The sequence below is a fragment of the Drosophila elegans genome, unplaced genomic scaffold (genome assembly GCF_018152505.1).
Source record: "Drosophila elegans isolate 14027-0461.03 unplaced genomic scaffold, ASM1815250v1 contig_208, whole genome shotgun sequence".
Classification (NCBI taxonomy): domain Eukaryota; kingdom Metazoa; phylum Arthropoda; class Insecta; order Diptera; family Drosophilidae; genus Drosophila; species Drosophila elegans.
Genome location: NW_024545578.1, coordinates 23,852,758 through 23,871,077, shown reverse-complemented (window position 1 = coordinate 23,871,077; position 18,320 = coordinate 23,852,758). Strand labels below are relative to the sequence as shown.

At 37.3% G+C, this 18,320-nt stretch overlaps 1 protein-coding gene across 2 annotated transcripts in view; it reads left to right on the top strand.

Moving 5' to 3' along the window:
* Positions 1 to 15,132: 15,132 nt before the first annotated feature.
* The window catches only part of LOC108143210 (frizzled), a 102,922-nt gene continuing 99,734 nt past the window's right edge, over positions 15,133 to 18,320 (top strand). For both annotated transcript variants that reach the window (XM_017267495.2, XM_017267496.1), the window contains exon 1: positions 15,133 to 16,515. In XM_017267495.2, the coding sequence (XP_017122984.1) occupies positions 15,844 to 16,515 (672 nt within the window). In that variant the 5' untranslated portion in view covers positions 15,133 to 15,843. The remainder of the gene's footprint in view (positions 16,516 to 18,320) is intronic.

Below are 18,320 nucleotides of genomic sequence, written 5' to 3'. Positions count from 1 at the left end.
TTTCGACGGTGGGGGCAAGCAAGGCGGAGGCTAAATATATGTAAACGTCCCACCCAACATCCCTTAGCCATGCAATCTTAATGACCTTGTAAATTTTATGAGCACGCTGAGAGCGAGCAGTCAATAAATTTTCATTACCTTAATTCATGTTTTATGCACGCAGAAGTTGAAGTGGCAGTCGAAGTTGCTTAGAGTTGCCCTCAATCTGCAGTTTTTCCATATATTCTATATATAAGAATTTCTACATATAAGTTGCTGGTCGGTGGTCAGCTCTCTGGAATGCTGGCTCACATGTTAAATCCCAAAATTTATGATGCTGTGGTCAATTTGGAGCATATGGCTGCCACTGTTTCTCGTTCATCGGACCTCCTTTCTTCTAGCTTGTTGGCAGCTTTCAGCAATAAATTGGTGCGCCGGGTTCGAAAAAAAAATAAATAGAAAAGGGGTTACAAGTGGCTTCCTTTCGGATCCCAGCTTTGGGGTTATATTTGAGGGATTTTTATGGATAAAGTTGCCGTTGATTGGGTTTGCGAAGAAGAACAACATCTGGCTGGCAAATTATGGAAATCAAATCTTATTTGCTGGGCTAACAAGATTTTCTAAAGTCAGCATGGAATAAATTTGAAATGTATAATCATTTTTTTGAGTAAATATTCTAAAGTTTAGTTTTCCAAAATGTAGCTACTTAAATATTAATTGTAAGCGTTCTGGAAAGTCATAAAGAAAGAATTATGTGTATGCAATTTTTTAATTTAACTAAAAAGTTTGAAATTGTTTATTGTGAATCCTTAATGAGTTCCAGTCAATTAGCTTTGTATCAAGAAAGAGAATTTATTTTCTTCTTTACTTAACCCCAACACTGAGGTATCCCAAAAACGAGGATGCTACCGCCCAAAACACTTACATATTAAATGTATCATATGTCAGCCACCGAACAAAATTTATGACACCCAAGGACACTAAAAGAGATGGAAGTTTGAGGCCAAAAGGGGGAGGGTTGGGTTGTCTACCTATGTGGATGTCATTTATCATGTTTAATGCTTTTGAGTGATTATGGTAGAAGCTACCTGGCGATGCTCGACTAATATTTTAGAATCAGTCTCAAACTGTGCCTATAACTCAGGCTAGATGAATTATTCATGCTCAGCTAGGAATTTCCATGAGCCCTGAAAAGCCAATGAAAGAAGGTAAATGAATTGCAAATTCGAAGTTTAACGAAAAACAGAAACTGAACTGAAAAACGAAAATTGTATGTAAATTGTCGGACAAATGTAACTATAGCCTAAAGACGTATCTTATGCATCGTTTCCTTTGATTTCGCAAAGAACTTTGGGGCTTATTGAATGATCCGATTTAAGCATCAATTGGCAGTCTAATGCAAAAATAGATTGCAACCAAACAAAGTTGCAGTTGCAGCTCGAAACTCAAATGCAAGTGCAATCGAATGATTTAACTAGGAACTCACCTGACGCAGACAAAAGTTTAAGGGGCAACTTTGGCAATGCCTCACATCAATCGATAAATGAAATGTAATCCCCATGCAGATGCAACTGCAATTGCAGATGCATTTGTGTTTTGTACGAATTTAAATGCACCCTCATGCAGCGAACGCATTGCTGAAAACTTTTGGCCATCCATTCAGTGGGTACAAATTTAGCTACACGCCAAAACTTTTGCTTACATGCATATAAATACACGTGATACCTATAGGTACATATGTGTACAAAAGGCAATGGAATGCCCTGGACAAATCAACGAAATTTTTATAAATTGATTTAAATACTTTAAAATACAACAAAGAATCTCTAAAGGTTTCGCTAAATTATATTTTGGTCAAATTATAATATTTACTTCTACAAGCATAACAACACAATTTGTATATGATATAAATCCATTGAAAAAATGTTAGCTAGTTAAAAAAAATATTGTATATTATTATTATTTATTAAAAAAAATAAAAAACTAAATAAGCTAAATAAATTTTTTAATGCTGAAAGCGAAATCTAGTCAAGTCTTTTAAAAAATGTGGCAGCAAAGTCACGATGCCTTTTTTTATTCCACAGCCATTTGAAACCCTTGCAAAATACATAAGAAAATGGCAGTAGGAAAGCGGAAAATACAAATCGAGTCGAGTAAAAATGTTTAGGTAGCAAATGCGGTGCGTGACAACTGCAACTGTGAAAGTTTTCCCGCCCTTGCCGCCAGCTCGCCCGCATCGCGTATACGACGTGTGGCACATTGGGAAAACCCTCGTCGCTCAGCCATGTCTTCCGATCCCCCGGCCGCAAAGTCATTTCTTGGCCTTCTCCTGGTTGTTGTCTATTGAGCAATATGTTTTATTTTTATCGCAAATTGGTTGACTTGCAGGCCGAAAGGGAATTTTTGGTGAAAGCCAGGGAGAAAGTCTTGGTTTTTTATGTGCATTTAGTGTGTATTTTGGAGGGGGCTCTTTGGTATTTGGCTTTGGGGTTGGTTCGGTGATAAAGGAGTCAGGCCTAAAAAGCGTCAAATGCTCAACTTGAGGCAATGTCTTTTATTTAGCCGAAGGCCATTGGCACGCACGGTGTAAAAAGAATTTGTCACTTGGGGGTTGGGAAGTAGGGGTTGGCTTTCACACTTAAAGTAGATTACCAAGGGAGCGTAGTGTATATCCTCCAGCCGGAATTTGTTGCCTCCCAGATAGTTCCTGCTTGTCAAGTTACTTTGCGTTTCAACAAAGTGTAAGTTGATAAGGGAATTTCTGAGGGGTGAGAGTGGGTGAATCTTTCTGTGGGAGTCAGTAAGAAAGTCCTCTAAGGTGCTACTATGGCTTATTTATTGGTTGCCTTTTAAATTGGTTGCCTTAAAAATATATTAGTCAAAACTGTTTAATATCAATATATAAATAAATACTGCACACTTTTCTGCATTTCCAGTATCGCTTGGACAAAGTCCAAACAATTTAATAACTATTTCAGTTTGTCTAATCTGGTTTAAAACTCAATTACTCTTGACTAATAATATTAAACTAATAAACTGTTGTTTGCTTAGAGGTTTGAGAAAAGATTTAATGATTTAATCTATTTAAATGTCGATACATGAATGATTAATTTTCTGTGTGGCTTCTTAAATTGATAAATGCATTCAAAAAGGTCAAGAAGGAAGGGTATTTTAACTCCAAGCTAAATTGGACTAACTTAACGATTTTCGAAATACAACCATTGTGTGCAGAGCTGTAATCCTGGGTAGTCTAACCCATGCATTAGCCTCTAAGCATTACCATGGCATGGTTTTTTTTCTATGCTCATCAGCAATTGTGCTCGAGGCATTCAAATCCTTAACGGAGCATTCCTTAACTTCTCATCTAACCTGACTAGCACGCACGCAGTTTTATTCGAACATACCGACGGAGATAAGGCCCCAATATCCTCGATTCGAACTGCCAGGGGCTATTGGCCACCCACAATGTCCTCACCCCTCGAACAGAGGCCCATGTCGCATTGGATCCTAGACGTCAATGCTAGTTATAGCCAAGAATCGCAGTCGCAATGTAAGTTGTCGTATTCTCAGTCTGTTTATATATATTATATACATATATGGGGAATTTTTCCAATTTTGCTGATGGCATTTTAGGCGACACGGAGGGAAGGCTCCTTGGAGCATTGTAAGGAGCAGACATCGCTTTGGCCTGTCTCCTTTTTTTTACAGCCTGCCCGGAGTCCTTGATGTGATAGGCATGAGACAGTGGGCGAGGGGAGTCGGCGAGCAGGGCAAAAATTGATGGCACATTAAATTGGGCCACCAGAACATGACAACGTTGGAGTCTATCAATGCAACATGGCAACAGACACATGGCCAAGTCAATGGCTCAATATGGAATGGGCTTTTTATTGTCCCTCCAGCAGTTGAAAGGGGGAAGTGTCAAGTAGTTACTTTTTACCAAGGGAAAAACTCAATTTTCTGGCTCATAAATATTTGTTTAAAATCAAGCTTTGATTCACTTTTTCGCCTTACATCAAAATTTGTTTCCAATTTGTTCCCTGCTACTCCTGTTTCTGTTTATACGGGAATATCATGCATGATTTTATGGTGCCAACATGGAGCTTTTATTTTCCCGTTTATTGATTTATAATGTTTGCAAAATATAAAATACTTTCCGTATACAAATACTTTGCATATTTTTTCGCTCACAGTTATTTGCACTCGTTTCGTTTCCCTTTGAGTTCGAATTGGATTGCTTTGATTGATGGGCAACGTATTAACATATGTATTTCGCTATTTTATTTGTCATGTGCGTGCATTTTTTCCAGTTTTGTTTATTATTAAATATTGTTTATTCATGTTATTTGCATCGGTGCCTTCTGCTATTGTTTTTACTTCGACAAGTCAATTTGAAGCCAATGGGGAATGTTTATATGCAATTTAATGTAATTCATTTTCAATGACTGATTTATGGTTGGTTAATAGTTGTCCTCACCCTCATATTGGGATGGAAAAAAATCAATTGCTAAATGACAATCATCTGGTATTAAAGACGGTTTCAGATATTCACAGTGAAGAATATTTGGTGCAATGGGAACTTAATTGAAAAGTAATTAAAATAGTTGTGGCCAGATTGTTTTGACTTTAATAAATTTACTAAAATATACTATTTTAGGGCTTCCTTTTTAAAAAATAATTAATTTTAATAAAGAAAAATGTGGCACTCATTTTAAAACCACAAAATATTTAAAAAGCGCATTTGTGTTCATATTTGAATTTCCTAGGACTTACTTCTTTATTTGTTTTGTAACATGATTACTATTTAAAAGGTAAATGTTGTTATCCGTATTTCTTTTTTTGCCTGTCTGTTCTGCCAAGTTTTTTGTGGCCAATTAATGTTCACTTTTGGACAAATTCGCCAGTAGTTTTGTGGCGATTTTCTTACGCTTTTTCCATCCAACAAGGAACTAATTTGGTTGGGGGAAATGGCATTGTTTACTTTGAACATGGTTTTTGTGGTGGTCAAGAGTGGGAGTGGTTGGGAATACATTTCCCCGGCCAGCTTAACATTTCTTTGGAATTTTGTGTTTTCAGCTTCGTTTTGGTTTTATTTTTCGTTGACTGTTTGCTGTTGGCGAAAACTGAAAATCCCCAAACAAGCCAAAATCATTAGCAACAAAATTGCAGTCCCCTCTTCTGCTGCTCCATCCCTCTTGACTTAACATTTTAATTTAATTTGCGCACAACAAAAAATGTACAATTTTTTCAGCTCAGTCTCTGCTGACATTTGTTTGTTGTTTTTGGTTGTTTCTCCAGAGATCGGTGGGTGGTTTTCGGGGCGGCATCTGTGGGGTATCGCTCGTTTGCATATTCCTTTGTTTTCGCTTCTCTTCCACGCATTTCTCCGGTTTTTTCGGCATTGCATGTCTCGTCCTGTGGCAAATCCTTTCGCGGCCGTTGTCACAATCAGGAAAAGGTACAACAAATATAATGAAAATAAAAGAAAAAGGTTGGGAAAACGGCGTGGAGAAAATTCCTTTTCCCGCGCTGCTCTTAATGCCCATTTGACATGCAAATTTATTTAATTTTCTGCTCCAAATGTTATGGCTACCTATCCCCCATATATCAGCCCTTCCGTCTGAGCCCGCAATCTCCCTGTTGCGCTTTTAATTACGCAACAAATTCCTAGATAGCCAAGCCACGCCCTGCTACTCGCACCCGCCTCTTTTGCGATTCTCCGGGTTAAAGCTCACGCAAGGTAACTTTAAGCAAAAATCAATATTTTTTAAGCACATCAGATGTACATTGAAGAAAAAACAATATTTGTTATAAAACATTTTTTCAATAACAAGACATTCTTAAATACATTTATAGATAATATAGTAATACTAATTATATAATATAGTAATTAATTACTAATTATATAATTAGTAATATAGTAATACTAATACTAATAATAGTTAGTTTGCACTAGATAATTGACTTTTTTCTGTAATATTCTTTATTATTCTTTATTGTTAATTAATCTTTAACGAATAGTTTCTCTGAAATCCAAATTTCATATATTTTAACAAAGCTACGTGTTTGGATAATTGATAAAGAGGTATCGAATTGTATCATTAAACATCATTAAATAAATCCTTAAGCGCCACAAAGATAAATATTAAAAAGACTTTCAGTAGATTTAAAAATATACCAAATTATAATTATTATTATGAACACTTAAGCTTAAAATTTTTCCAGTGTTGGCAGGAAATGCCGGAACATTGCTACCTACCTGCTCTCCTACCACATTGTATTTACACCCGCCCTTAACACCCATTTTTACCTTCTTTCACCCCTCGATTATGTTTAGGTATTTTCGTCGCATACACATAAGGAAACTTTCCAGCGGATGCGGAAGTGTGTTTATGGCTGTGTGCGTGTGTCTGCGGCTGTTTTGCATCGCTTCCTTAACTCACCTCAATCTTTTTTCTTGTTTGCACCCCTTAACCCGCTGCATCCCCTCAACGAAAGTTGCCAGACAGCAAAGCCAGACGAGAAAAGCGAAACGAATCCAAATCGCGTCTCGTGTTGCAGGGCTACCCCAGAAACATTTTAGCTTGTTATGATTATGCCCTAACCTGAGCTGGGACCCCCTCGAGTCCTTCGGGAATACCCAAAGGACTTGAACTGCCCACCCAAAAAAAAGGATAATTTTTTTCAGCATAGGAATTTTATCTTGATTTGGGGGTGACTTTGAAATTCCTATTATTTATGGCTGATATTTTATATTTAATGATAGCTCCAAGTCATATATTTTTAAAATAATAATTTATTAATGTTTAAAAAGAGCAACGAATACGACATTTGCTTAAATTTATCTTAAGATATATATGTACCAATTTTAGATTTTTTTAATCTTTACATAATGAATTGTTATATTTAAAACACCAACTGGCAGAAAATATCTAAAACTGTAGAATTTTTCCTAGTTAACTAAAATTCTTTTTAGCTTTAATACATAACATTTTTATAATATTAATGCAAAATAAAAACATTTATGCTTAAGTTATAATTATTTCTAATCCTTTCGAAAGCAGAGCATTAATTTGTCTGAACTTTTATTTGACCTCAACTGTTTGCACTCTTATGAGGCTGACTGCCGTCGTTTAGAAGCCTCCACCTTGAATTGGCGGGGAGTCCCTCACTTGAGTTGCCGTTTGATGTTTTCCTGGGCCACGTGGCGTATGCGCAACGCAACCCTTGTCCAAGGTCCGATCCCTTTGTTTGACTCTTTCCACACGTTTCGACCATCAGGTGGCGTTAATTTCGCAGTCAGCACACGTTCTGACCCTTTGGCAAAAGTTCCTGGCTCCTGTTTTTTGCTCCTGCTTATTTGGCCGTTTTTGTTGCTAGTTTTGTGTTTTGGTCTGCCGTTTTTCCAGACGACATGTTGCCGCCGCCATATTTAATTTGTTGCAACTTGCCGAAGGCTTAGGACGGGGTTATATATTCGGAGGTAGGGTTTGTCGGCCTGGCTTCCGTTTCACTATGTAACTTTTTATTTTTTCCTACTTTTTTATTTCCGCCTGGCATCAGCTGTGGTTTTGCCCCCTTTTTCGAGGTGGCAAATGCATCACAACAACGAAATCTCTCGGCCATAAATTAGTCGTGTGGCAAATTCACAACAGAGGGCCATAAAAAAAAAGCTGGATGGAGAACTGAGGGCAGTTTCTGTTTACGAGGCAAATGAGTTTAATCTAATTGAAGTGGCTTAGCTCAGGTTTTGGGCCTGGGATTCGGGATTTGGGTTTCGGGTCCGGTTAGAAGTTCAACTTGGGTCAGCTGTGTTAATTGGCCAAGGGAATGCTAATCAAATTTGTTGAGAGTGCATCCAAAATAGGGAAAGTGTTTTAGTGTCCCAGGGGCGGGCTTAGGCCTAGTTGGTTTTGGAAAGAAGAATCTTTGTTGAAAAAACTAAATGCGCATGTCTAAGTATTTTTATTTAAAGCTGGAATTTGGCTTATTTATTTTCATAAAATGATACAAACAGAATAGTGGTGTTAAAATTACTCGCTATTGTACTTTTAGGAACACGGCTTGATGGGCTTTAAAGTTTGGTTAATATTTTAACAACACCACATTGCGCTTGGCCAACAATTTAAGCTTAAACCTTTAACGATTTCTGCTTTACTCATAACTTCCCCAACAATGTTTTCAATAAAAGGCGTACCAAGAGATGGAGCCTTCAAATAGCACAAATCTCGATCCATTTGAAATTCAGCAAGACTCAACCACAGTACCAAACCAACCGAAAACACTGTTACGCCCAATTAACCAGCTTGTCGACAACTTCGCACAGCTTCCAACTTCGCCCAAACTTCACTCCATTTTGCCTGTCATATAGCCCCACTGGAACCCCGTTTCCCTGCACCTTGCCCCCCTCTTCCAAATCATCGAGGATGCTCTCGCCTTGCGTGTAAATCAAATGCAGTTCAAAGTTGAAAATGGGCCGACGAACAACAAGCGAAAAATCTGTGACTCCCACAGCAAAAGTTGATCAAATCTTTGCCGAAACTACCACGCTCGCCTCTCCTCGTTTTTCCCCATGAATTGCCGGCAAAAGTCGTAAGCCAAATCGCATAAATAACGCCCTAGGCCAGATCCTAGCCCCCTTCGCCCGAATTTTCCAAACGCCCCGGCCCGTGGGTTGTCCGTTGGAGGAGTGCACGCGTAGGTGGGAACCACACACACATTTCCGCAGCTATTTCTTTCTACACGCAAAAAAAAACTAGCTCCCTGAAAATGCAATGCCTTAGTTAATTAAAAAAACTTTTACTGCTAACTAAAAAAAATTTGTTCAATACTGACGTATAACATACTCTGATTTTTTCGATTTAAGAAACATGATTTCGTCTTTGTTTAATACTTGATTAATTTGATTTAAAGAAAAATATAGAATTAAAAATTGAATTTTTTGGTCCAAAATTTTTAAATAATTCTTGAGTTCCTAGTTCCTAGCTTATCAAATTGCAGTTTAGTTTTTATTACAAAATCCAAACAAATGTTTTTAACTGAATCCAATTGCAAATTTTACAGTTTCTTTTTGATTTAAAAAATGTATATTTGCAGGCATGTCTTTAAGTGGGGTCTAAACAATTCTAAAATTAAAAATTAGGCAATAAACTTGACTTATGTAGTCACAAATACATTTGCAATTGCAATCTAATACTGTTCATAAATGGTCCTACTATTTCCTTTAAATGCATTTAGCATTAATACTTACCTTGAAATAAGTTAAAAGTCATGTTAAGGTATCCTATTCCCGAAACTCAGTACCCTGAGTATCCTTTGAGTGCATCAATTTTCCCGCCTACACCAGGGCACATTTATCACGCATACGCAGCGTATGCTGGCTTACCAGATTTTCCCCCCGTGGGGCAGGAGAACGGGAAACCGGGCGATTGTGCATACCCTGCGCCCAGCGAATTGCAAATTTCCGCAGCCCAAAAGCCAATGCCCGACCCCAAGCCACCGAGGCAGTCAAGGGGCATCCTTAACCAAATAGAACCGCAGCGAACTCCGGTATTCGTATTCCTGACCTCTAGCCTTGGGGGCGGCGGGAAGTGGGCGGCCGTCGGTGGGCGGGGTGTGCAATTAATTATGCGCGCGGTCGGAGAGGTCATAAAGATGGTGGAGCGCGATGGAATCTACTTCTGTGGCTGGAGGTGGGTAGCCGCCCATAAGAATTGCGCTATAATTCATGCCAAGCAAATCAAATGTGGCAGGAAGTGTTTATTGATAGTTTGGGGTAACATTTAAAGCGATTGCTTGTGAAATTTGCCAACGGAGAGTATGAACTAAAGTAGTAATTTCCTTAAACTAACTTGTACAATTTAAGTTCTTTATGCTAAAAGGGGCAGCGCGTAACAATCTATTTATAGTGCATCAACGTTCAACAATATTATCGCTGCAAAAAGGACAAAAATATGATATTCTGTATATAATATCAATAGAAATAAAAAAACGAAAATAAAAAATTTAATTATTAAAAAAAAAAGTACAATAAATTGTCTTTTTTTATATCACAAGTACTAACAATTTAACATCTTAATCCTGTTTACTTTCAATTTTCTGACATTGTAAGAAAACATATTCTTAAAACAACTCTTGCTACAATTTCTACATGGCATTACAAATTATACAACTTCATTTGAAATTTTATGCTGGTAAAAATCCAACCGTATCATGCAACAGTTGGTGGGGCATTGAACGCAACCGACGGACTTAATGAGATTCCGTTTTTCCCTTTGATTGATAGCAGCAAACGATGCTTGACCAATGTCCAGTTCCAATAGCAAACCCGCCTTCGGCCCGCTAATGTTTTTTTTCCCAGCGCGGACTACGCTGGCAGTTTTTCAAAAAAATTTAATTGAGCTTTCGGCCGTTGGCTGTTTTTAAGTAAATAACTGTTTTATTTATGAGAACAGTCTGCAGGGACTTGGAAAAGGCAAAAAAAAAAGTGGGCTGCTTGATGAATTTCGCTGCTGGCCTTTGTGATTGCCCAAATGGCAAACAAATGATCTGTAAAAATTCGAGTCGAAAAACCAAACCAAACACTGTAAACTTTTAATCAAGAGTTACACTTGAGGGGCTTTTCCAAGAGCTCTTACATCTAATTAGAGGGAAGTGAGCTCCCAAAATGGGTTGAGAACTGCGTGGCTTGGGTCGTTAGAGGTCAGTGATGAGAACAAGTTTTAAACGTTGGTACATTAAATTTAAATGTCTAGAATGGCAAATATAAAAAGAGAAAAAAATATCTGTTTCAAAATTATGTTTCCACTTTTTGAAAATGTCACTTTAAAAATTTAAAGCTTTTTCTGAGATTTTTGGCCAACTTCAACAAAGAGTAAAAAGGATCTAAATTAATATTGAAGCAGCAACCTGTCATTTTAAACATGAGTAAAATTTGAAGTACTTTAAAAGTTTTTACTCCAAGTAAGACAAAATCTTCTTGAAAATTGATGTTGCTTAGGAACGTGTTCTTATAGATTAATCTTTTTATGTAGGTACATTAGGAAAACATGTACTTTCCTTCACTTTTTGAGATTTCTGTTAAAAGTTGACATTTCACTTTGGTTTTTGTGTGTGACTCCTGGCGAAAGTTTTTGGCAGCCACGTGACCTTTCTGGGGTTAAGAGTGGGGTTTCCACTAATGTGACTTGAGACGCCCACTCAACTTGGAGGGGGTGGTTGTTCTTGGAGGGTCAAACGAAAAGTAAATACTTGTATTTTTCTATGAAAGTAACTGAAAACCCTTTTTATGGCTTAGGGCAAAGTCCCTTTTGCATTAGCACACATGTGGGTCCGGGGGGTTGTTTATTTTTTGGCTTGCCATGCGAGACATGAATGAACTTGTGCGGATTGATTTGTTTATCCCTTGTATTTTGTTGGCTACAAATGAGTTGGGTTCCCTTTTTCGATGGGGCAGAAGTCTCTATAATCACAGGATTCAGGAATTACGTTGGAAAGGGAAACAAGAACCACTCTAATCAGTCTAATTGGAGAGGGAAATCAGCAAGGAAAAATCCTGTTCGAATCCCAAATTAACCACAATAAAGCATTAAAATTCTTGTTGGGATCGCATTCATAAATATTAGGTCTTTGGTAGAATAATTGTTGTTGTTTTGTTTTTGATTGTGTTTTGACATTTAATGAAATTACATTTTGATAATTCATATCCATTTTTATATAATTTATATAAATAATTACTTTTATGTAATCATTTAAACGTTTGTTTTTTGTTTCACTGAGTAGCTTACATACTTAATTATTCTAATATGCTTTAATTTTTTAAAATTGTAAACAATTTAATAACTTGTTGTAAAATGTTTTACATTTTAAATTGGGAATAACTAATTTGTTCAATGATCATAAAAATATGGTGAATATTAGCATAAAATTTATAGGTTCGTTTTCTGGTTTTCATGGTAAGCTGAACTGTCAATTTCCATACGATTTTGCAGGCTGAAAATAATAATTTTCTTCTTCATTCCATTTTAATTACATTAAATTACATATTCCAAAAACAGATATAGAAGAAAAACAACAACACTTAAAATATGTTCGTTATATTATCCGATGCTAAAATTTAATTTAATTATTAATTTTTCCAGTTGGATAGCTTTATTTACTGTGTGTTTCTCGAACCCTTTATAACTGTCATTAAAAACAATTATTGGTTCCTAAAACATGAAGAAGAATAGGTGAGAAAGAGGAGGGAGCTAATTCAATTTTACTTTCGCTTATCTAATGAAGTTAATCTGCATTCTGGGTGATATTTTTCTCCTTTATTCCATTTTAATTACATTAAATTACATATTCCGAAAACAGACACTGTAGAAAAACAACAACACAGCTAAATCACTTTCTAACAAAGGAGTGTGAGCGAGAAAGAAACACCTGCAGAGAGGGATGGAGAACGCAAAGCGTCAAAGTTCGTTCACTTGTAAACATAAAATGAGCGGCAACTGCAAAACAGCAGTAATACCAACAACAAGCGGCAAACGGAAACCGACTGAACAACAACAATAGAGCCAGAAGCCAAGACATGCACTGGAAAAAATGTCATACCGAAATCTACGAAACTTTATTTTAAAATAATTTAACTAAAAAACATACAATTTATTCCCAAAGAGTATCGTTATTCTCAGACACTTATTTTTTAAATCAATTTTCTTTGTCGAGTCGAACTATTTTATTTAATTCACTTCCATACTTGTAGAAAATTTTCCTGTTTCAATAGCTTAATAATCTTAATTCTCATAATTAAGGTTTAAGTAACTGCATTTATTAAACTATTTTTTTAGTATTATATTTACGCTTTGATTGTCATCAGTTTTGAAAATTTTAATTTTTCTTTTAACTATTTTAGACTTTTGTTTAACATCTAAAATTAAAATTAAATTTAAGCCATATTTAACAGAAGTAAAATGCATTTGAATCAAGTATAAACTGTTATAAATCTAATATTTTCCATATCCATTTAAATATTATTATATAAAATCATGTAACTTATTTAATTTTAATATTGAATGTATAATTTATAATGTAATGGTCAGATGTTTATTTTGACTATCTGATTTTTTGTCATAAATAAATATAATTGCTTACGAGTGTAGGTCTAGTTTTGGAAGCCATTAAACTAAATATTTATATAATTCTATCTGCACTTTCTTTGAGTGTATAAGCGAAGGCAGAGGAGAAATGAGAGATGGAGAAGAAAGAGCCTTTTTTATGCGGCGCAACTTTGGCGCTTTTTATTAAACAAGCCGACGAAGTGTAGAAGCAAGGAATAAGCAACAAGAGGGGAGATGGTGGTGGGTAGAGGGCGGTGGGGTTGAGCATAAGGTGATGGAGCCAAGAAGAGAGCAGAGAAAAAGAGCACAGAATCAAATGAACATTGCCGGCATAACCGGTAACACTTGTTTGTCAAAGAGAGTGACGGGAGGAGATTGCGAGAGAGCCAGTATGCTGTCGAGAGAGCCATGTGTGTTAACTAGAGGAGGAAAGAGAGAGCCTGATCGGATAAAAGGGTTCTACAGGTGACAAGGACAAAAGACTGAACCCCTCTAATGTCATCATTATTGTCAATATAACAAGTTTATTGACTGGCAGCAGATGCCTAATTCCCCGCAGCTCCCCTTTTTCGACCCTCCAAGGGGTCATTAGAGAAATGCCAGGCATAAGTTCTCTTAACTCATGCTAAAGCGCAGATTAAACGCAAGTTAATGACTTAATTAACTGTCGAGCAAAAACCAAGCAAATAATACAAGCGACAAAAAAACATAGATAAAGATAAATGATAGATGCAAGTGCGCAGAGAAATGGTCGGCGATAAAAATTGTCGCAGAAAATCAAGGAAATTAACGCGTGCAAATATGTATTCCTAGGCGAAGCAGAGTTGGAAAAGAGTAATCACTGGTTTATTCCAGGGCTAATGTCTTCTAACGGCACTTGCAACAGCCGACGAAAACCCCAAGCGGCAGAACAATGGGAAATATAACGGACATCGATGGATTGATAAAAAAGACAAAAGGGTGCGATGATCTTACCATCATCAAAATATGACGTTTTAAAATTTATTGCTAATTTTGAATCTAATCATATTTTAAATCTTTAATTTTACACAATCTTAAATGTGTTTATAGTAATGATTGATCTAGATTATAAGTAAATATACTAATGTTTCATTATAAAACAATGTTACCTGATTTTAGTTTTTTTTTTAATTATTTTAAAATTTGAAATAAGCGTTATTTATAGTTTAAGAAAAACAAATTGTGTGGCTATACCGTTAGAATGGACCACCAATTTCGGTACTATAGGTGCTGTGGGAACCTGGCTTAGAAAACCCAAAAAATGCTGTTACCCTGGAAATTTGTTTATATTTTACTTGCACAGATAACATTAACTAAGTTTATTGATAGCCCAAGATATTCCATAGGAACAGTCTATTATTCGGCTAAGGTTACACCCAAATTAAGGCATTGCTTCCGGACTTTGATTTTCTATTAGTCCTATCAAAAGCATTATCATTTTAAATTCTAATTAACCACATTTTGTCGTTTGTTGATGTTTATTTTTTTGTCGGCTAATCAACAGGAGGCCAAGAAACTGAGAAAAGTCAAAGAGCGAGCGGGACAGCATCCAAACAAATGGCATAACAACCCTGTCTTTCACTACGCTCTCTCCAGCTCTTTCTTTTTCTCTTTTCCTCCCACCAAGAGTGTCAAATTCAAGGTCGCCCCCCGGTCCGACGTATACTTTATATAGCTGAATAGACCCACGGAGCGAGAGAGCGCATATTCAGCGTGGGAGCGGGCGAGCGAGAGAGCGGCTTCGGAAGACCAGTGTGTTTGGTCCCGCTTTTGTTGCGACCAACGCACAGTGGGCCAAAAATTTTGATTTTTCGTGCAAGTGCCTAATACCCTATATACCAAGCAAAAGTGCATGCAAAATTCCTTTTTGATTGCCTCGATTTCAAGATAAATAAATTATTATGATTAAACAAAAAAAACAACAAAACACTGACTTTTTGGCAAATTTCTGGTGCGCTGGCCCAGTGTGCAATGTCAGTTTTTCATTTCCACAGTTCCACAGTTGCTCAGTTGCTCAGTTTGTCAGCGAGTGCCCTGCCATGCGGTTGTGCCCGCGGATTGTTTCTTGAACTCCGGCTCCGTTTTCGATTTTTGGCGTAATCTCCGTGCAGAAGAAGTAACTTTCGAGTCCGATTCCCGGTGTGCGGTTATCTTTGCGCGTTTTTCGAAAAAGTGAAAAGAAGAAAGGCTAATAATTAAAGTGGGTGAGGCAAAAGTAGTAGGATACTTACGGTAAATGTAACAAAAATAAAAATTTGGCAATCGGAGAAGTAAGGCCCAGGCAAATACGGTAATTTGCCCAAAAAAAGCCGCACAACATCAAAAAGCAAATGCAAGTAAGGTCTTAAGACCCCCAAAAAAAATATAATTTCAGAAAATAATACTTTGCCAATAACATATACAAAAGCCAAAGCAAACTCGTTTGAAAAATAATAATTTGTAAACAAGAAAAGTCCAAACAAAATATATAGCAAAGGCAACGCAAATAAGATAGAGAGAAATATTTATTATTTGCTTATTAGGCCAAACTAAATATTTGCCGGCGGCAAATGTTTAAAAGGTGTTAAGTGTTTCGTGGGAGTGAAGTTTTCAAACAGAATACAAATTCTACGTTGCAAAAGTGAGTGCAAGAAGTAAAGCAACATGTGTGTGTTTTAAACGTGGCTAAATAAATCGAAACAAGTACCCGAAAAGTTATTTGACAAGGAAAAGACCGGTACCGGTAACGGAAAATTGAAAAATGTGGCGGCAGATCCTGTTTATTTTACCCACCTTGATACAAGGTGTCCAGCGGTACGATCAAAGTCCCCTGGACGCCAGTCCCTATTATCGCAGTGGCGGCGGCTTGATGCCCAGTTCGGGAACCGAACTGGATGGATTGCCGCACCACAATCGCTGTGAACCCATCACCATCTCGATCTGCAAAAACATACCCTACAACATGACCATTATGCCGAATCTTATTGGTCACACAAAGCAGGAGGAAGCGGGTCTGGAGGTGCACCAGTTCGCTCCGCTCGTAAAGATCGGCTGCAGCGATGATCTCCAGCTGTTTCTCTGCTCACTGTACGTCCCGGTCTGCACAATTTTGGAAAGACCCATTCCGCCCTGCCGATCACTGTGCGAATCGGCCAGGGTTTGTGAAAAGCTGATGAAAACCTACAACTTCAACTGGCCGGAAAATCTCGAGTGTTCCAAGTTTCCCATTCATGGCGGTGAGGATTTGTGCGTGGCCGAGAATACCACCTCCTCGGCCTCCACGGCCGCCACGCCCACAAGGAGTGTGGCCAAGGTCACCACCCGAAAACACCAGACGGGCGTGGAAAGTCCGCACCGCAACATAGGATTCGTCTGCCCCGTGCAACTGAAAACGCCTCTGGGCATGGGCTACGAACTAAAAGTCGGCGGAAAGGTGAGTTCCCAAATCAATTAATATAATAAGAGGCAGTAGATTGAACAACACTTAAAAAAAAGTATTTTAAAATTCAATTTAAAGGGCTTTTTGGCGACGGCAAATGTTTAAAAGGTGTTAAGTGTTTCGTAGGATGGCATTTCGGTGAATATTGCTTTAAATGTCTTTAAAAAAAGTTTTTTAAAACTAAATAACTGATATAAAATGTTCCGCGCTTAAATAATTTAAGATCTTTATGTTTGCATTCTTTTAAAAAATTCAACGTTTTGAGCTTGTATGGTAGCAACATGCAAATATTTGTAATTTATCATAGATTCACTTAACCGTCGGGGTTTCCAAAAAGAAAGGTCTTCGATATTTTAAGACCTTTTGGGGTTTTTGGAACAAGTTCTTTCCTATAATAAAAATATTATACCTTTGCCTTTAAATGTTCCTGTTTTAAAATCGTGTTTAAATATCGAATCGGCACATATATCCTCGATGAGTTTTCATGCAAACCTTTTAGAATGAATTTTGTTTTATGCTTGAAAGTTAATAGTTTTTTTTGTTTTGAGCCCCATGTAGGTCAACGATTTTTTTATGTCTTCATTTGAACTCCAGACTCAATTTGTAGAGCACCATAGTGGTAGAAAAAATGCATATCCTGTTGCGCCGAGAAAACAATTTCCAACCACCAGGGAAAACAGCAGGAGGTCCTTGGCAGGGCGGGAATGAAGAGAGAAAGAGAGAAGGAGAGGGCACCGGCAAACCCGCATTCTACCTGCCAGTAACTCACAAAAGATGGTTAACAACGTCAGGTAGATCGTTCCTTTGGCTTCGGTGGAGGAAAGGTAAACCAGTTCTTTTTCGAGTTGTGTAATTTGTAATGCCTGCTTAAAAATATTTTGGAAAAAGAAAAACGTAACAAGAACCAACGAATGTTTAATAATTTGAACTGGGGGTCAGCCTGTTGCATTTTCTCGTTTTTTAATTAATTTTCCACTCGCTCGTTGGAACAGCTTTTTCGGGGTCTTAAGTCCATCAACCGACTGATTTCCCTCGAATTATTTTGTGTGTTGTTTTGGATGAGTGATGATCATCTATGTATGTGTTTCAAATGTATTTGTCTGTGATTTTCCTCTCCTATTTTTAGCCATCTCCCCGTTGTTTTCCTGCTGCCATGTGTAAAGCGCATTAAATACTTTGAGGCAGGATAATTCACACTTCCCTCAATGTCTGAGTATTTGGCGGATACATGTGTATCTCTTAGCTACTTTACCATTGCGATTTCCCTGTTTTTTTTCGTTCTCTCTTTTCTTGATTGGTCTCGTTTTTCCCTGGCTGTGTGTCATCAGTTCTCCTTGGTCTTCCGACATTTCATCCCCGCATCATCATGGCTGTCAGCATCTTTGGTGTAGTCAAAGTCCCTACCCCGTGCTTAAATGCCTTTTGAGAGCTGCGTGCGAAATTTAGCAGCTTGTTTGCCTGGATTGCATTTGGCCCACATCACGATTGTCTGTAAGAGTATCTGTAAATGGTGTCTGTATCTGAGTGTGTTTTGGCCCTGTTTGCCGTGCTTTATGAGCCAGATAGGTCTCTGTGTTTGCTAATGATAATGGCGCCGTGTGAGAGCGTGAATTAATGCTTATTGGATAGATAATGATCCGGCCATATAAATATATAAAAAGCATGTTATAAACTTAAGGTATTTGCACTCGTTTTATAAGGGCTCTAAAATAAAAGAGCTCTTTGTCTTTGTTGCAAGATTAGTTTAGCTTTACAACATAAAAGCTGTTTATCTGGAAATTTTCGTATCTACTTTTAAA